The 21,027-nt window shown below is 37.2% G+C and overlaps 1 protein-coding gene across 1 annotated transcript in view; it reads right to left on the reverse strand.

Annotated features, from left to right (window-relative positions):
* Positions 1–1,152: 1,152 nt before the first annotated feature.
* The window catches only part of LOC124390359 (protein unc-79 homolog), a 36,595-nt gene continuing 16,720 nt past the window's right edge, over positions 1,153–21,027 (reverse strand). Inside the window, 33 exon segments of the mRNA XM_046856251.1 lie at positions 1,153–1,876; positions 1,971–2,012; positions 2,153–2,230; positions 3,040–3,243; positions 3,347–3,530; positions 3,628–3,803; positions 3,962–4,051; positions 4,134–4,211; positions 4,298–4,402; positions 6,859–6,969; positions 7,087–7,155; positions 7,248–7,421; positions 8,266–8,351; positions 8,461–8,573; positions 8,690–8,728; positions 8,915–9,055; positions 9,623–9,956; positions 10,533–10,634; positions 11,186–12,433; positions 12,632–12,781; positions 12,887–13,052; positions 15,259–15,441; positions 15,614–15,915; positions 16,304–16,372; positions 16,688–16,867; positions 17,071–17,272; positions 17,482–17,663; positions 19,269–19,426; positions 19,663–19,811; positions 19,884–19,963; positions 20,134–20,266; positions 20,394–20,621; positions 20,699–20,914. Of these exon segments, the coding sequence (XP_046712207.1) occupies positions 1,688–1,876; positions 1,971–2,012; positions 2,153–2,230; positions 3,040–3,243; positions 3,347–3,530; positions 3,628–3,803; positions 3,962–4,051; positions 4,134–4,211; positions 4,298–4,402; positions 6,859–6,969; positions 7,087–7,155; positions 7,248–7,421; positions 8,266–8,351; positions 8,461–8,573; positions 8,690–8,728; positions 8,915–9,055; positions 9,623–9,956; positions 10,533–10,634; positions 11,186–12,433; positions 12,632–12,781; positions 12,887–13,052; positions 15,259–15,441; positions 15,614–15,915; positions 16,304–16,372; positions 16,688–16,867; positions 17,071–17,272; positions 17,482–17,663; positions 19,269–19,426; positions 19,663–19,811; positions 19,884–19,963; positions 20,134–20,266; positions 20,394–20,621; positions 20,699–20,914 (5,961 nt within the window). The 3' untranslated portion in view covers positions 1,153–1,687.

A 21,027-nucleotide genomic window follows, 5' to 3' on the forward strand; every position in this document is an offset into this window, starting at 1 on the left:
GATTTGTACTGATATAGATAGACCTGATGTTAGAACATGAACAGAAGGCAGGTGGTACTGGTCCACATGGCTAATTAGATCAGCATGCAATATGGCATTTTGCTGTCCTTTATTAACAGATGTGTATTCGATCTTTTTTGAATAGCAGTTTGAGATATACATCAAACAGCCATTAGAACAATAGAACCACTTGACTAATAACCACTTGTTTTGCCAAAACAGCTCTGGCCCACCAAGTCATAGACTCAGCAACATCTCTGAATGTGCTCTGGTATCTGTAAGTTGTGGGATTGGTCCTACATAGATTGGACTTCTTTGCTCAGCACATTTAAGCTTCCCACATGCACCAGTGAGAGATTCACCCTACTAAACCTGTCATAGAGATGCTCTGATCCAGTCATCTAGTCAACACAATTTGACCCTTGACAAAGTGCTTAGATCTAGATGCCTGTTTTTCCTACTTCCAACACATACATTTGAAATGGGCAGTATGTTTCATCACCACTGTAATAAGATATTCACATTTATTTATTCACTCAGTGTGTATATTGTTATGAACGATCAGTAATATTGTAAAAGTTCTGTATATTGGCTGTTATACAAATGAAAAAAAACTAAGTACACTTTCTGTTTGTGTCATACAAATTTCCCCTCAAACAATGGTCTGTATAATCAATGTTATAAATATAATAAGTGAATATGTTGTGTCTTTATAGATCTAAAGCACATATGCAGAATACTACATAACTCAAAGAAGTGCTCCTTTTTTGTACTTCTAATGCTGTGTCTCGCCATGTTGATTTGATATCACTGTAACAAAGTGGAAAATCTCATAGTTAAGAAGATTTGCTGTAGTTGTTGGGTAGGAATTTCAAGTTGAGGGGGACTTATTTTGCTTTTCCTGGTTGGAAGTTAGAAATCCGAAGCCGTGACGCAGAGTCAAATACAGCTTTCATTTTGGTAGTGGAGTCTATTTCTAAGCCAAAAAAATTTACAGAAACTATAAAGAAATCACTCAGATGTATTGCACTGCAATAGTTGACGATTAATGATTTTTGTGAGGTTTATATTTATGTGAGGTTTAGATTTTTATGAGTCTATATACTATGACAATAAGTTCTAAAGTATAAATTCAGACAAAATGAGTACAAATTAAAAACATATTGATTTTATTTGTTTGTTTTTAATGAAATAAACATACTATATTATAAACAAATTGAATATATATGCCCTAAATATCAATCACCATTCTCACGATTACCTTTCACATATACTCTGATGATGCATATTACAGGTGTGTACTCTACATTGTGCAACATTCACACTATTTAAAAAGTTTAACTGAAACACACCCCCCTCCTTGCGCACACACACACACACACACACACACACACACACACACACACACACACACACACACAGAAGGAAGACTCCTGCGCCTGTATGCATCACATAAACTGCTGTTCTGGCACTTTATAATTCAGCGTCTCTCCCCTTATGCATGATGATGATAATTATGCAGACAGTAAGAGCTTGAAGATGGTGTTTACAGTTCACACCTTTTAAGTGTGACTGTAATATATTTCTGTTATTCATATAACATATATATTTATACAAAAGCACTGCTGCAAAATACTACATTTGAGTTGGCACAGATTGTTGCTGGTCTTGCAGAAGCTTCTATACATCACATGGGATAGAACTGAGAGGCGGCCTCAGACGATTGGATCTCCACTTGAGCCATTTTAAACTGAGTACACTGCAGCCATTTGCGCAAGGCAAAGGGAAAAGTACTGGAAGCAGGACTCTGGAGACACTGGTTATTCACTCGGTTCTGGATTGCCTGGAGACGCAGCTGGAGACCAGCAGATAGGTGCTGCGAATAAATACACCAAGTTAATGGGCTAACAGTAAAACAGCTGCTGTCTGAATTATGTGTAGTGGCATAACACTGTATGATGAATACTTACATTTAGGCTGGACTGAATCATTGGCAGCCACATAGGAATTAACTGAAGCAAAAAGCAAAAAGAGAATCAGGTTAAACATCAGAGATGAGAGAAGGAAGCCTTAAGACGTTTGACCTTCATGGTCTGTTTAATCAACATGAATAATTTGATCATTTAAAGATGTTTAAAAATCCCAAACTTACTTTTACAAAAATGGTTGAATTACATTCCTGCAAAGCCTCCATTAGACTGATGACATGCAAACACACCATCTCTACCATCTAAAACGAAGAAATCAGGCAGTCTTAGAACAGCTGTTGTGATGAATTTACATAATAGCATTATGCGTCAAATCATGCAATCACAAGCACAGCTCTCCTGGAGAAGATCTTTTTTAAATGTCTGGAAATAAATTATTTTGCAAAATCAGATTACAAAGCCAGAAATTTGTTCAGGTTATTTATTTGACAAATGTTCTTTTGTGCTCTAAAAACCAAATACATAAATTATTTATGTAATGATTCCGACTATCTTTGTTGCTGTAAAAAATTTAATTCTCACAATATAATATAAATCTATATTAGCTCATAAGAAAGATAAACATGCGGTGTATGACAATAAAGAAAATGAGGTATAATAATACACTATATAGACAAAAGTATCAGGACAGCTGATTTTTCCTGCCATATTCCAAACATTAACAGTTTTAAGGATGTCTTTGGATGCAGTAATAATTAAGTTTTTCTTTCACTTGAAAAAGGAGATCCAAACCTGTTCCAGCATGAAGATGTTTCATTAACATGAGTTGAAGTGAAAGATTTTGCACCCAGGTTTTTTCACCTTATATCAGCTTTTTAGTCGAGACTTTAATAACGCCCTTGTACCTAACCAAGCAGAAATCTCCACAAGCACACTCCAAAGTGTAGTGGAACATCTTCCCAGAGGAGTGGAGGTAATTATAACAGCAAATGGGGGCTAAACATGGAATGGGATATTCAGAAAGCACGTGCGTATTTTATAGTCACATGTCCATAAACTTTTGTTTATACAGTGTACATAGGGGATATCAGTGAAATGTAAATGATCTTACTACTTTGTTGTGTGCCATGAGCTGGAGGATGCTGGGTGTGACTCGGCTCCAAAACTCCAGGCCTGTAAGAATAGCGCTTGAGGAGAACTCGTTCTGGTTTTGGTTCTGCCCAGCTGGTGCTGCAGCTGCTTGCTCACAGTAGATAGTCCACAACTGAGCAAACATAAAGGCATGGAAGAGGGAGCACATGTGGAGCACGGATGTCTAATGAAAAGAAAAAAAAAAGCAGTAATACCATTGCTTCATTCTCTTGGTCAAGGCTGCATAAGGATGAACAAATTAGGATTGAGCTGATCTACAGATGTACCTTGGATTGCTCGGGAAAACCAATAAGGATTACAATAAGGTGGTCTGCAATGTGAGAGCCAGCATCCAGTGGAATGGGCATACAAGACGTCGAACCCTGATGCAATGCACAATGGGTAAGAGAGCCCAGCAGGAGCCAGGAAAGCTGCCGAATGTGTGAAACACACTCGATGAACTCTTTGGGCCTGAAGAAGAAAGATAAAGACAACCTCTGTCAACCTGTTAAACAAATGTACTCACATAACTTTAAAAATAGCATGAAGGTCACCATGATGATCTCACCCCTGTTGCATTGCAGAGGGTGGATGGTAAAGCCATGGCAGATAGCGACTCACAGCCTTGTTATCCCGGTGATTACCTTTGCTGATTTCCATGGCAGCTACTTGAGCCAAACCCACTTTTAGATTTCCACCAAAAGTATCTTCATGAAGTGGTTGACAGCAAGCTTTCATATGACTCTAGGGGACGGATACATTGGGCATTTCCCATTACAAAATAATGTTTCAACAATAATTAGAATTAAAATTTATTCATACCATTGACAATTTCAGAATTTATGCAAAACAGATAATGAATCTTATGTCTAGTTATCTCTTCTGGTTAAAATATACTGAACCTTTAATTTCGTCAAAGTGTGCATGTCTGCAATAAAATCCAGCAGCTCACTTAGGTATTGCCTCAAACACTCCATGGCAGCTGTTGTGCACTGAAAAAATAGAGGTATAAAAGTCTTAAATATTAGTATCAATCAAAGGACATCAAATAATAATATAAAGTACGCCACCTACCACAGGTAACAATGAGATCATGTGTTTTTGGAGGATGGTAGACTCAGATAGCCGGGTTCCAATGTCGACACATACAAACTTATTTACACCAAAAAAAAAGTTAATTATATTTAGTATATTTCAGCTTCTCAGTGTAACTTATTAACTAGTAGAGAACAAAATACCTGGACCAGTAGTAGTAGGTTAGTGTCAGGAATTGGCGACTTGAACTTAAGTGCCTGTAGCAACTCCAGAACGACTACACGGGACATGTAGAACTTATCTCTTTCCTGCAAAAATACAGTAGAAAGGTACAGAAAGAGAAATTGTACACTAAAATGTAAAAAAATCTATTTTTATGTCTCTTCATTTCCCAGTTCTTGCCTCTGCTTCCTTATCCGATATGACTATTTGTCTCTTATGTCTTAATAATCTTTTACTTGCTGTCCCAGGCAGTATAATGTTCTTAATCCATATTGTATGCTGAAGACCAGCAGATTAAAATGGCAGTCAGCCCAGCTCTACTTATACAGCCTGAGCCCAGATAAAAAGCCATTTGTACTGCTCCTTCTCACTTTTTCTCAGCAGAAGAAGCTATGTCAGCATATTTAAACCTTCTGGGTACGAGGAGAAGCCCACACAACAGTGGTGGGCGGTCAGGGCCAGCAAAGCCTTCTCTGCTGGCCTAAACACTATCAGAAGCACTGACCCACATTTAGAACATAAATTCTAATATTTGTTCCATGGAATTGTATCAATTTATTCCCAACAGTTTATTCTTGTAATTTCATATTGTTTCTCTTGGCTGCACTGCTTCCAGTACATGTATGTGGATGTTAGATGTTTTGTCAAATCAGATTTCAGCCTCTATGTGCTGCCAAGTCAATCTAATCCTTCAAAGTCTGTCCTGCTGGCTATTTTACCATAGAGAATATTATCAATGAGTCTGTTTCTTCATAGTTGCCTCACAGCTAGCTGGCCCAAAAATAGCGTCAGCATTTTTCCATCCTCTGATTGGTTAGTCAAAGGGAAACTGTTACAGCCAAGTACGACTTAGTGCTCTTATACTTTTTACGCCTACGCAGGAAGAGAAATTGAATTGGTCTCGGACATACTTAAAAATTAATTTTCCAGAAAAGCTAGACATCGTGAGGATGTCGACCAAACCTGAAGCTAGCTAGCGATGTGATAGTGGTGGTATTAAGAGGTGAATTATAGAGGTGAAGAGGTGAAGTCCTCACTGAAGGCCCAGGTACCAAATGCACGGCCTGCCACTGCCACACAACATAACTATAGCAATGAAACTATTTCTGCTATGTTTATGGATGTCATGTTGGGATGGCATTTTGCACAGTCTAATTATTCAGTTGTATACAAATTGTTTTCTTAAATCAGAATATCAAAACTATCCATTAAAGTACATAATGAAAAAGAATTACTGTGGGACACTGAGAGGGAACCTGCCTAAGAAAAATCAATATTACTGTGAGCACTAAAAACAACTCTGATGGATGGGACGTTATGGAAATCCATGCTGAGGGAAAATCCCCCACACTGAGGAAAATAAAGTCTGCAGGGATTTACTTATGATACTAACAGCACACCTCTGAAGTGGATGTATATCATCCTCCTCTAGACCAGCTTTTTAAAATATGAAAATCAATAGACACTGATGGAATTCTTCAAATGGTAGGTAGGAAAAGAGATTGTGAGAAGGAGGCCATATTTCACAAAGACAAAAAGGGTAGTGTGCTCAGCAGAGATATGAAGTGTGTGTGTGTGTGTGTGTGTGTGTGTGTGTGTGTGTGTCTCTCTCTCTCTCTCTCTCTCTCTCTCTCTCTCTCTCTCTCTATATATATATATATATATATATATATATATATATATATATATATATATATATATATATATATATATATATATATATATAAAGCAAATTAATTTTAACAGCATTAATTTTAATAAAAAATATAAAATAAAAAAAAATTCACTAAGCATTTGTTTTACTGATGCCCCAAGTCTTAAATCAAGCACCAAAATCCGCCATGATGCACACATCCGGCAATTAAAACCGTCCGTGTGGAAACATAGCAAAATTTCCGTTTGGTGTCCTGATGATTTATGTAATTTAAAACATCATAATTACTTTAAAACATTTCAAAGTGTATTATTTTACGAGCTCTCCTGTCATCTGAAAATGTAAACAGTGCAAAGAAAGAGAAGTAATGGGAACCTGTGTTTCTTCTATGTGCTTTTTTCCATGTGTTAAATAGACATTATAAAGTTATTTAAAAAGCATGTCTACCGTTTTTGAAACAGGTCTATGTTCTATATGCTCTATGTTTATAGTGGTTTCAGTATAAATAAACATTAATTCACAAAAAGCATCTATATATTTGTTCATGCCCATGTTGATTAAATTAATAAAAATTTGAAAAGTATTAATTTAAGGTCTTTTTAGAACAGATAAAAATGTGCGAATAAGTTGTGTAATATATATATATATATATATATATATATATATATATATATATATATATATATATATATATATATATAAAATAGAAATATAAATTAATTGTGTTGTAATATATATAATATAATATAATATAATATAATATAATATAATATAATATAAAAATAAACACTGCTAAGCTGTCCATTACAACATACTCCACAAATAATTGATATTTCCATTTTACTCCCAGAAACCCATGCACCGTTAGCCTATTGATTGTATGCTTACCTTACTGAAGGTTTTGTAGCAGAGGCCACAGAGTTCAACAAGGTATGAGAGACTAAAAACACCATACTGAATTACAAAACTCAGCAGCTTAGAGGAAGGCTCCAGCAAACTCTGGCAAAAAAAAAAAATCATACAAACATCTTAGCCTTGCCCTAAATAAACCTCAAGCCTCCAGCATTCACTTTAAATGTAATTTGCATTATTATGTGTATGGTCAAATGAGCTTACTCTGGTTGCACTCGTAGTTGGAATCTTTAGTAAGCAGATGATGATTCTCAAACTGGAGTCCAGTGGATACTTAACAAAAAAAAAAATCAGATTAAGAGTATAAAAAAAAGTCGTACAATATAAATTCATTTTTAAAAGCCAAACAGTCCAGAAATGAATACCTTTAGAGGAAGCACAGCAGGAATTTTGGTCAGAAAGGTTTGGAATTGGTTACAAATGGTTGTCCAGAGATTACTAGGGGAGTCCATAGGAAGAGCTTCCATGAAGGTGGCAATGTTGTCCAAGCAGTGGAGCATAGTGCCCCCTGCAGGCAAACTCTTCTTATTGTTTAAACCCTACAAGGAAGGTACATCTCACCGCATTATTATGAAGATTGTTTAGTTAATATAAACAATATTTGTGTTATATAAGACACTGTACACTATTAAACAGCCAAACTGCACAGTTGCATTTAGGGACAGAAATAGAATAGTATCAAGTGCAAGTTTATTAGATTTTATAGAGGAGACTCACATTTAGGCATTTCCTGTGCTATAATTGAAAAGTTACACATCAAAGGTAAATATAATGCAAATCCCATTTTCACAATGTTCCCTGGGAGCTGATGATAAAAAATTAACGATTTGACTCTTTGACAATAGTGCCATCTGCTGGCGACTTGTGGGTAAATTTAATTGTCTATTAAAATCTAACAGAACAGCTCATAGGATAAAGAATGGCTTTGGGTCAAAATCTTACACATCAACATTTCCAGTGTTAACACCTACAGTGTGTTGTAATTAACTCCTACAGAGTGCATTTGTGTCCATCTGGACATCTGCATGTGCCAGCATAGATTAGTAGAATAATGCTGGCGTAATTACTAATATGGTTGGACATAGGCCATTTTGTCCTCTTCTCTCCCAGTTACTATTTTCTTGGCGAGAAATGGGCCAGCTTATGCTGGGGTAGACACAGCAAAGCAATAATAGGTATGACATTAGAAATCTGCTGGTGCAGTGGTATTTTTTTTAATTCTCTTTTGCTAAAGTAATACACTGCAAAGGGCTTAGACTTCTTGTCCCATTTTTACAAACTGGTTTCGGAGAAGAACCTTTTTAAATGTTGCATATTTTTCAGAGCTTTGATCTTACGCCTGATTTCACAAAATCACAAAAGAACAATAATTTTAGGATCTACCTCAAGCAGCTGGCTTAATGCTGCCACAGAGCTCAATTCATTGAAATCAATGAGAGACGTGGCCAGTGTACGAAGGAAGCTTCCATCTGAAAATCAAAATATATTCGAAGTTTTATTTTCATTGTTTTTTTGCTTTGTGTGTAAGTGAACATAAGGAGTGTGCTTATGAGTAAGCATGAGCAGATGTTTGGTTACCTTTGATGTTGCTCTGAAATAGCTGTGGCAGGATGCCATTGGGGGCGAGCTGATGGAGCACACAGCGCAGGAACTGCTTAGCTACACCGGCAGCGTTACCAGGGATCAACATGCTTGAATGATAAGTTAAGACACATATAAGTTGCAGAGTAAACAGGCATATTCACATACACACTTAAGACATAAAGCCTAGACACATACACCCAAAGCCAAATACACAAACACCTACCTTTCCGCCTGGCCTGAGTAACTGGCACTGGATGCCAACCTATAATACAAAACATTTGGAGAACATACTGAAGAGGTTAATTTATTTCACAGCCCAGCACCATGTTTTTATCAGTTAGCATTTTTAATTTCACACTTTGTGGATTTTATGTGCTTTCTGTAGATGGTTTCAGTGTGCACAATGTGCTGTGCAGGGTGAGCCATGTGTTGATTTGTTGAACTTTACCTGCCCACTGACTGCATGATGTCGAGGAGCAGTGGAGCAGCCAGGTCTGGACTCAGGTGGGTAAACATTGAGAGAACGACTACAGCCAAAGCCAGGGTTTCTTCATCATACTCTTCTAAAACAGCACCACAGTCTCGACACCTTTCCACACGAAGACAAACACACACACACACACACACACACACACACACACACACACACACAAATTAACATAATTGAATAATCATTGTGGCTTTTTATGTCCATTTTTGTTTGTTATGCACTAATAATATGCTTTTTTTAGACTAAGTACAAATACAAGTGGTTTGGGAATCAATGATACCAACACAGATACTGATACCTTACTGAATGACTAACTTAGTATTGAGGGATCAGGTGTGACTTGAAACATCTGGTTATGCTAGAAAGCTTTTTATTTCATATTTTAAGTTCCTTAGCACATGATATTAGATGTTGGTATCAGAGTAAAAAAAAGTAAACAAAATGAGCACTGTATAAGACCCATGACCCATTCCAGACACAATATCAATGCATTGCAGAATGTTAGGTTAGACCTGTAATGTAGACTGGTAATCTGCATTACAGAAGTTTCAGGAAAAGGGGGAAATATTATAGAAAATACTCTTTAATAATAACAGTTATTCATTAAAAATAAATGAAATTTTTTTTATAGCCATACGCAAAAAAATGCACATCAAATAAACTCACCTGTCAGACATATTCATTGGTTGGTCATCACAAAAGTCCTCTGGCGCAGACACAAACATGCTGACTGTGCTAGGAGCTGACAACAGGCTGGTTTTGGTGAGACCTGGTGAGACAAAATCATTAATGTTTAGCAGTAGGACTTCCTCAGTCTGTCTATATCAAAAGAAAATGTGAACACTGTTTTGGAAATGTTTTTTTCTACAGGGTGGGTAAGAACCTGTATCCCAAGTGCTGATATTCTGTGGTGCACTGGACTGATGCTCCAGCTGTCTCTTCATCAGCTGGCTCATTGTCACAGCTCCCAGAGAGCCTCGCTTTGTCAGGCGGTACTGAGCTGTCAGACAAAACAGAGATGCAGACAGGTATGTAGGAATGAAAAACAAGTCAGACAAAATTCGACAGCAGGATACGACTTGATATTGAGCACAAAACAATTAATTAATTAATTAATTAATTAATTAACCTCAATCAAACTTTTAATTTCGCTGAAAAAAAACACTGGCATTTATTCTAGCCATACGTTATGGTACTATGGGCATAAGGAAATGTATTATTTCTGTTCAAATTTAGATTTAACACATAATTAACACTTTTTTTTGTTCCTTCTCTTAAAAAGAACATATTTTGAAATGGTGCTTAGTTTCAGCATGTAAAGACTGTTTGGAAATCATCCAATCTCCATTATATCTATGTGATTTGAGAAAATGTATGTGCATCTATTAAAATCACAGTGTCTCAATCTAGAGAGAATAAATTAAGCAAACGCATTAATGACAGTAAAAAATACACCATTATGTTTACATGTGAGGATGAGTGGATTGAGTTAGATATATGGCTATCCTAATGGATCGAAGACAGCTTTATGAGCCATAAGCACCATGTAATGGATGAGAGGGTATTTAGCTCCTACTTGTTACTGAGGAGCGGTTGCTTGTTTCTGGGATTGTGGCTTCGAGTGCTGGGGCTGAGGCTGACTCTCTGGGCTTTTCCAGCTTGGACAGAGCTTTGTGATCTGAAAGGCAATTCAGGACTTTGATCTCAAAGGGTTGCATCCAACTGTTTATATTCAAATGTTAATTAATTTATGGTGGCTCTATAATTATTTGAATGATAACTAGAAAATATATCATTTCAAATCAGCAAACAGTTCATATTTCAAGGAGTGACAGTAGCGGATGACCAACTTGACAGACGTATAGATGGCTTAGAGTTATAGATATAGCACTATAGACACTTTTACAAATGGCAGGTGTTATTTGGTTTAATGTGTATTTGTTTCTATTTACTTTGTTTATGTTGTTCTATACATTTAGAAGTATTCTCAATTAAGGCACTATGTTAAAATGCATTGAATTGGATTAATATTTTTACTTTCTCTGATTAGTAGACATTCATGGAGGTTACATGCTAGGACAGTTTATACACATAAAAACATGGGCATGGACACAAGGACAACGTGCACTTGTTTACTTGCATATGAATGAATGAATGAATGAATGAATGAATAAATAAATAACAGGCAGATAAAAGTAAAATACACAGCAATGTCACAAAATTGTTTACCAGAATCTGTGGTCTGCTCTCCTATCTTGTCCATAGTATTGAATGAAATGTCCAGGTATTCCCTCTGGATAGCACTGACTGCAATCTTCCTCTCTTTTCGCTGACGGGGTACAATCTGAATCTTAAACTCAGCCTCGTCGCTTTCATCTTCTGGCTTTGGATCGCTCTCTCTCTCATCGCCAGTATCCTCATCATCTTCAGCATAATTTTCCTCCTCATTTTTAGCTCCTCCTTCCTTCTCTTTCCTGGCTTTCAGTGGGTCCAGGCTTTCCAGTGTATCCTCAGGGATGCTGAGGTAGACAGATTTACCAGAGGGGCTTCCTCCGGCTTTGTCTTCAGACTCCAGATACCCATCATCTACAGATGTATCTGGTACATGCGGTGACTTTCTTAACAGATCTCTTTTTTGCTTCAGGGTCATGGGACTCTCTAAACCAGGATGATATGAGGGATCTGGGAGATCCAGAGAAGTTGTTGGGGTTATTGAGGGATTTCTACTCAGAGGTGCCTGCAGAGGACTCTCTTTGGCAGGGCTGCTAGATTTTTTTGTCTTTTCTTTAGAACAATCCTCCACACTCACTTGAACAAGAGGAGACAGGCGTAGAATAGTGCTAGCAGATGATGGTGATGGATGTTCAGATCTAATCTGCATTCCAATTGGTGGTTTTGAAAGTGCCTCAAACAAGTCTTCATCACTTTCAACAATGCGCAGTGGTGGAAGGGGTTCGAAGACTAGTGAGTCACTGTCAGACAGTGAAAGAATGGAGCGCTTCTCTGGTATTGAAGTGCAATCTGACGAAAGATCAATTAGGTCACCGTCTTCTTTACCATGAGCAGGGTCGGAAGAAATAACAAGGGAAGACTCGAGCCCTAGGGATATATCCTCAAAAGTCTCCATACAGCTCAGACGCACTTCTGGAATAACAGGCCTGATGTTATCAAAATGGAGATTAGATCCTTCAGAGGATTCTTTGGCACGCCATTCTCTGCGTGATTGTCTGGTTATTGAGCTAGAACAGGAGGGTGGTGGAGGCGGAGGCCCATGCAAATCACAACGGTCAATGCAGGATTTACGTCGGTGTTCATCAAGGTTGAAGAGGATGGAGTCTGTGTTGGAAATGTCAAGAGATTTCTGTTTGTGCATGGCCTGTAGTCGTTTTTTCTTGCTGCTGCTCTCTTCTCGTGCTGCCTGCTGCAGACTGTCCTGTAGGGTTCCTGCCTCCCTGTACTCTGCCAATTCAATCTCACCTGCAACAGATTGTCAGGCTTAAGCGATTGTTTTAAGACCGAACTGGAAGCAACATCAAAAACGTCAAAAATTTTATGAAACATTAAACAACATGGTTATGTTACTTGTATGTCTGATTGTGTGCAGTGCTGTTTAAAAGAACCTTTGCATTATTTAGAAATCTCACAAGATTCGTTGCATACTATACAGGCACCTACTTCTTTGAGCATTGAGGTCCACAGGCTGATACTTGACAGACTTGCTGCCTCCAATCCTCTTAAGCCTAGCAAAAAAGGTCTGTGATTCCTTGTTGCTTGCTCCAGTGGGAGTGTCATGGATATCGGATTCATCAAACACACTATCTTCCTCTGCAAAACAAGCCATGACAATGAATTGTAATAATTTCAAACCAAGATAAAATGTTAAATTTACTTTCAGCTTTGTAATGTTCACTGGGGCAACTATAATATTACCTTTTTCTTTCTCACTATAGCGGCTAATGTTGGAGTTGTCACTGTAGAGTGGGCCAGCTGATGCATGAGGTCTGCAGCTGTGGTATTGTGCATTTAGAGTGTTGATGGTGATGTGGATCAGGTGCAGCACAACCTCTTTACTTACATCCATGTCTCTGTATGGGTACTGTAACAGGAAGTGTATTTAGAAGATATATCAACAAACCACAGCATAGATTCACAGCAACATATACTTAAACATAAACATATATATTTTTCTCTTTTTTACATCCTTGGATCCAAATAACCAGAATGTAACCAGTGCTCCAGGACTTTCCAAAAAGGTATAATGGCATTTAAAAATCTGGTGTTTGGGGAGAGCATTAAGGATAGTTGCCTGCAGCCAGGTGTTCATTAAACACTCCTAAATAATTTTTTGCAGTATGTATGTACCATATGTATCTGTGAATGTTATCTGGGAAAAGGAATGTTCGAGGCATTTGATGCACCTGATCCTGTACATTTGTCTCAGATTTGTTGGCTGCTATAATAATTATAATAATTACATATTCTAATATATTACATATTACATATTACATATTACATATAATATTACATATTACATATTATTATTATAATAATAATTACAATTTTCACAATTGTAATCAATTTTACAAATTGATTACAATTTTCACATAAATCCACTATTGAACTTAAACGATTGCAAAATACATGAAAAGAATTGTCGGCAATCGTACAAATGTAATCTTGAGGTGATGCTGGAAAGATTACGAATTTCAGCTTATTTCCATTGCTTGGGGTCCAGGGTCTGTGTTCCTTATATACATTATGTATCTTTGAGCGTTGGCCTATGATGAAATGACTATAATTGCAACGCTATCATTAGTTTCATATTTGTAAAGCTGGCAAAACTATACCAGGTCAAAGAGGTATTTATTCATTAGTTTGTTTTGGTGGCTGGTTTTTTAAATATTTGGCATTTATTCAGTAGTGTGTTTTATTTCTTTTTATATTCAGTGAAATTAATATAACTACTGATATTATTGATTATGTCCTCTACCTTTCCTATTAGTTTTACTTTAATTATTGCTTAATACTAAGTATTTACTGAATAATATGCTTAGTATATAATACTAAAGTATATGTAAGTATATAAGTTTGATATAAAATATAAATGGAGCTTGTTTATTTAAAGAAGTGGAGATACTAGCTTTATCAGCATCACACGTTGTTCCATTTTGTAGGCATTCTATAATTATTTTTAGTTATCTTAAACAGAATAGGTTTTATATACTGCGTTAATTAAAACAGCATTGCTTCATAGTAGAAGACTCAAGGTGCTGAACTGGCCTGCCTGCAGACCAGTCTTTTCACTGATTGAAAACATTTGGCACATCAAGGAAAATATTACAAAGAAGACCTAGGACTATTAAGCAGATAGAATTTGGTATTAGACATTTGTGAACAAACATTGCTTTCCCAAAACTCCAGAACTTGTTCTGCTCAGTTTCCAGACACATATGCACTGTTGTTAAAAAAAAGGGGATGCTACACTGTAGTAAACATTGCCCTGTTATTACTTTTTTGTGATATGTTATGGCCATCAAATAAAAAAATTACCTAATTTATTCCTTAAAACTGTATATTTCCACAGATAAGACAGTTGATATGCTTTCTATGTTCTATTATGAATAAAATACAAGCAGAGATACAGCTGTATCAAAAAGGTATATGAACACTTTCTATAAATATTTGCAATTATAATAAATGGAACAAGCTTCATATACCATTTTTGAGGATATGGTTCAACAAATTGGGTCAAATTTGGTGCTTACCACAATTTTCAACACAAGTTATATGTTTTTCATTACACAAAAAAAAAAGTCATCTGTCTGCATATTTGTAATAAATAATATATAGTCTTAGGCACATGCAACATAAAATGTTGTAAAGCTAAGATGCTTTCAAAAAGGACTAATCATTTCAACACAAAATGACTGTAAAAAAAGTAATCAGTAATAAACTATACTGGTCAAAAATAGATGTGGTTAACCTTCACTTTTTAAAATGGATTATAAGTCTCAGGTAGAGTTTGTGAATATTTATATGGAAATAACTGGTTGTATTAAGCATTTTGGAGAATCTGCCACAGTTGCTCTAGTGACTTTTACTTTTGCACAAAACCCAAAATCCTTTATTATGTTTAATGTCTGGACAGTGGTTTGTTAATTTCAAATATTTCTTTACTGACAAAAAAAAACTTTTGTTTGTAATTGTTTGAGAATTCGAAATTAAGACTTACATCTACAAACACATAAAAATTTGTATTTGAAAACAAGGTGCCTAAGAAGGACAAAAAGGAAATTCTATACCTTGTAGAGAATGACAAGTAAAGCTTTAAGCCACATCTGCCTGATGTGTGGCCTCAGAGCCCAAAGTGAACAGCGTGGTGCCTCCTGGAAATTAGGTCTAAGCTGAGGGCATGTGCAGTACTTCAGCACCTGGACCACAAGAGGCAGCAACTGCTTCCCCAAACTTATGTTGTAATCCATCACCTTATAGAAGCATTAACACAAATACAATACATATTTGCTTTAATTGTAAACATTTATTTGAATATATTTTTATTAGTTTGCTGATGTTGTTAAAATGAATAATTCTGTTTTGTTAGATTTTTGATTCATTTCAAGGCTGGTGATAAATGAACAGAATTGGTGAACATCTCACCTGTGCAATGCCAGCAATAAATGCGTTGAAGCAGGTGGAGGAACGCATTTTCTGAGGTGCGATCATAAAACAGCCGATCTGCTGATCGTAGCCTAGTAATACATACAGGTGCCTCTTGACCGTATTAAAGGCTTTGGCACTGCCAATGTCAGCTTCTGCACTGCTCTTATCCTTTGCCATGAACTTCATAAGTACCATAATGAGCTGGTGAACAGTCTGGTGGTCTATGCCAGTGTCCTCTGGGAGGAGGTCCTTAATGCCTGAGTCATCCTCAGGAGGAGAGCTTTGAGCTGGCAGATGTGCTGCAAAAAGTAGAGGTTTGCATATTCAGTATTTGATTGGAGGGCTTCCGAATATAAACTGAGTCATAAGACCTGAATGCTAAACTTAGCCCAGTGATTCATCTAAAGGTTAAGGTGGATGAAAGAACTGGTTCATTTAATTTTAAGGTTATCACTGTAAATGTCTACCGTGAAAACCGTGTTATGTACCATCGATACAGCAAGATTTACCAATCTTCAAAATGGTAAGTGGTTAAACAAAGCAAAAAAAAAAGCATAAACACACCTTATCAATAAAGTGATGAGCTGATTATCTGCTTAACTGAGAATGATTAGTATCATTGCTGCATCATTAAAGAGGTTTTTAATTTATTCATGAAAACCAATGGTAGTTGCCAAAATTAATTACCTGGTAAGACTTTCTCAAGCATATCTCCAAGTGTGGGTGCCGAATGCTCCTGTCTTGTAAGCTTTAGCGCTAAGAAATCACAAATAGGAATATAATGACTCACATATTAGCACACTATTCAGCCACAATTTAACCAATGCCACAGATATTTACATCAAAATATTGCCTATTTCTGAACTTTTACTTATACTCCATGACTAATTGTCTGTGAGCTTTTATTCTGAGACTCAAAGTGTTGTGTGCAGTGACTATAGTATTAAGATAAAAATTGACAGTTATAAATTATTAATACATCCTAGCATTGTGGTGAGTAAGGCAGCAGAAAGATGAAGGTATACAGAAGGAAAGAGTCAAATTCAGTGACAGATAAGTGAGATGACTCACGCAGCTTGGTGCAAAATGTCTCGGGCAGAGAAAAGGCACGTTTCGAGCCAGATGTTCCTTTCACACTGTCTCTGAGTGAACGGACACTCTTCTGCCGATTACGTGCAAAACGAGCTCGTCTGATCTTCCACATGGCTGCATCGCTCAGATTGGCTGTATTAGTTCGCACTGCAGTGATGGCTTGGGTTATTAAGGAGAAAACCAAACCGTTACTAAAGCAGCACAATGCAGACATTCTAACTGCATTCAAAAATGTATGTGTTTTTAGGAAAGACACAGATATTAAACAGATTGTGAGACCAAATTGTGTCTATTCAAGAAGCTAATGCCTTGAAGCTGTGATTATAAAGCATGCAAGTATACACATATAGACGCAGGCTTACTGGTAGGGAAAGGAAATTCCTTGTTGCAGTCTAGGTGTAGCTGAGCCTCAAGGGACAGCGTCTCAAAACGATTAACGAAGAATTCCCAGCTCAGTGCAGGGATATCCGGCTTTAATGAGTGCAGCAAAAGCAATTTGCTTAGGATTATAGGACGGTCTCTCACGACTGTGTCAAACTGGAAGTCCAGGCACAGACACAGGCCCTGATGGGAAATGAACAGACATTAAAACACAATATCACAAAGCACAGAATCGATACTATTTAACATTACTGCAGGTTCCATTTCAGTTATGGTAATAGTTATATAGTTATTATGGTTTGACAATTATTATTGTGCATGTGTGTGTGTGTGTGTGTGTGTGTGTGTGTGTGTGTGTGTGCATGTGCATGTGCATGTGCATGTGCATGCACCTGCAGTGATGGTCGTTTAAGGGTGTCTAATAGTAGCCTGGCTCTGGTGGCCACAGCAGGGTTGACGTCCTCGATACTAGCCAGAAAGCAGCAGAAAGCCTGAGCCAGTGAGTACTTCAGCAAGTGGCTCTTGTTTACTGAGCAAATGTCCAGAAAGCGACACAACACTGCAACTCGCTCCACTGTAAACACATATACTTACAGTTCAGTTACTAGTTTGATAAAAGGCCCTTTTTTGTAATTATTCTCAAATATTTTCATTTATTTGGATATTTAGTTCCTTAATAGATGGGTTACATGTAATCTGCAGCATCAGTAGATGGCGCACTATAATCAGCCATATATGACTTCTGAGACTAGTCACCAGAGCACATTACATTTTATATCTTATTATAATACTACATAATATACATACAATTACAGAATTAAAAAAACACAACAATGATGTTTGTTTTTTAAATGATTATCAACATTTACATAAGTAACAGTTCCTATGATTTAAGGAAAAAGATGACCAACAACTAATCTGCTATGTTTACAGCGATCTGTAAAAATCATTTTAGATGAACATTGTTTAAATAGCGTTCCATTTTTTTCAATGTTTTTACAGTTTTCAGTGTGAAATTCTGTGGTTGCATGAAACAATGAGGTTTGAGTACTAATGCACTAATGCACGATTCTAATATTAAATAATCACTAGGCATGAAAAAGCCAACTCTGAATACTGCATGCTTATGAAAAGTGATTATTACTTTCTGTCTGAATAGGGTGCTCTACCCTGCTGATATACACTATATTGCCAAAAGTATTGGGTCACCTGGCCATAAGTTTGGTATGTGATTTTTGAGCATTGCATTCCACTATGTTTTGGAGGGTGCTTATGGATATTTGTGTTTATCAGCCACAAGGGTGTTATGGAGGTTATGATGTAGGTGAGGAGGCCTGGGGTGCAGTCAGCTTTCCAATTCATCCCAAAGGTGTTTAGTAGGGATGAGATCTGAGCTCTATAGCAGGCCACTCAAGAGCTTCCTCTCCAAAGCATGTATCTTCAAGGAGCTCACTTTGTGCACAGGGACCTTGCTATGCTGGAACAGGTTTGGGTTTCCAAGTTCCAAGTAAATGCTAGATTTTATTATATCACATCTAAAGTCAATTGAATGCCTCCAGCTTTGTGGTAACAGTTTGAAAAAACCCCACATATAGCAGGAAATGTCAGGTGACTGAATACTTTTGGTAATATAGTGTATCAGCTTATTATTATTATAGTGTATTAGCTTAAATAAAATATTTGACCCTAACCCTAGCACACTGAGGATAAAACGGAGAAAAATATTTAAAGACAAAATAAGCTGTAGACTGTATACTCTGTTTCACCATTATTCACTTTATCTCAAGCATACTTTTACTATGTAATGATCAAGTCAAACATCCTCTCACTACCCCTACAAGATCAAAGCTGCTCTCTGACTATCATCATAAGAAGCCTCTTTAATCCCACTCTTCCTCAACGCTGTAGGAGCCAGCCTGGTAACCATAGCAACCAATAGAGAATGAACTTACATGCAAACACACATATGCACAATCCTAGATTAGTAAAACGGTGAACTCTGATGCAGTATTCAAAAAGAGGACATCAAAGTTAAATTGAAAAAAAGCATACCTATTTCTAGTATATTGGCTTACTGATCTCATTTTTTTCATACTAGGATTGACACAATACCGCTGCCTTTAGTCAGCCAACGGGGAAAAAAAACAACAAAAAGACCAGATTTGCAAATACAGCTGACCTGCTTCAAAACGAATCTTCCAGTCCTTGTTGTTAAAACTGTTGTCCACCAATTTCCAGAAAATATCAGCTCCATGGGACATCGAGAGAGCATGGAGCAGCTGAGGAACTGCTAGGGAGGCCAGCTGGCAGAACTCAGACTTCAGCATGGACCACAGGCTGGGCACCAGAGCAGATATTGGATCACACACATACACAATGACGAACAAATTTTTTTTTTTTTTGTCATAAGCCATTGTCCTATTTTCCAAAATGCTTTCAAAAGTCAAAAAGCAGATTTATGGTTATAGTTATTATGTAACACAATGCTTTTAGAAATGGGGTAGACATAATTTTCATTACATACAAAGGATAATATTATTCAGGCTATTACTTATCCCTGCTCTAATTAATACCTGGGAATAAGCATCTTCTCTTGGATGTAGGCCAGAAACTGAGGGTGGTCTTTGCGGGCGTGATACAGACACTCCCCATGCAAACACAGAATCCTCACACAGTTCAACATGTTGTAGAGGATGTCAGGCTCCTCAAACTTAGCCATCTCCTACAGTGGAAAAACAGTATTTACCTGAAAGTCTTGTGTGCAGTCTATTAAACAAGTGAAATTGATGTTTACCTGGAGTATGGTATAAATAAGCCTAAGAGAAGCTGGAAGCTGCTGATATGAAAATTTCCTTTCAGTGTTATTCTTTAAAGCTGTTGAAAAAAAGATAATACAACATGAAAACAGGAATACAACATGGAATCATGATGGTCTTTTCAATCAGGGTACTGCTGTCTGCATAAAACATCACATCAGATATGGCTTAATATCACTGATTGCTGCACGTTATCTAATTTTTCTGATAGCCATAATGCAAACATACGCTGATTATCAAAGGATTCACTCTGGTTGACAGGGTTGTCCTGGCATGCCCCCTCTTCTGTGCTATTCTCAGCTTTGAGGCATTGTTCAGATCTCGGAAAGACCAGACTCTCCTCAAGACCGTCTGCAGGCTCCTGTAAAAAGCAAATATGGGAAAGCAAATATGGCTACTTTATTTATTTACTATATACTACTATTAACTCCTTGCATGTTTTTTCTTCTGATGTTGATTTGTGTGTGTTTCTAAGTATGCTATCTCACCACTAGGCATATCTCCTCAGGAGGTGTGAGTCTCTGGAGTAGCTCACAGCCCAGCTGGTAGCAGAGGATGCTGGACTGGCACAGGCTGCACTCCATAGCCTTCTCGTCCTTCTGGCAGGTGTGTGCGCCACCCCAGGGAGCCTGAAACACACTGTTAATGATCCCCACAATGTCTCTTCCCAGGCTGCCTTCCAATCCTAGAGTCACTCCATCATCCTGAAGCTCCATCTACACAAACAATAAAACACTGGAATCACTTACAATTTCTGAAGTAGTGTCATTTATAGTCCTGTTGCATTATTCACCTGTTTGAGGATGAGATCAAACATGAGGATGAAGCAGCCCAGGTTCATGTCATCATCATCACAGTCCAAGTCTAGAGCACAGTTCCCTGTGGCATGACCCAGGTTCTTAAAGGGGCTACAACGCAAAGGGCTGCGAAATGGGCTTCGGAAAGGACTGGGAAAAGGACTTAGGGTGTTGTTATGCCCTCTTCTACCAGGGTCTGACACCACACTCACCTACATACAGATACACAGACACAGCAAGATCATTACAAATGATATAAGCCTACTTAATTAAAACAGATTCTTCACACATTTTAAATTTTAGTTGTCTTTTAAAAAACACTATT

Source organism: Silurus meridionalis, chromosome 8, assembly GCF_014805685.1.
Source record: "Silurus meridionalis isolate SWU-2019-XX chromosome 8, ASM1480568v1, whole genome shotgun sequence".
Classification (NCBI taxonomy): Eukaryota; Metazoa; Chordata; class Actinopteri; order Siluriformes; family Siluridae; genus Silurus; species Silurus meridionalis.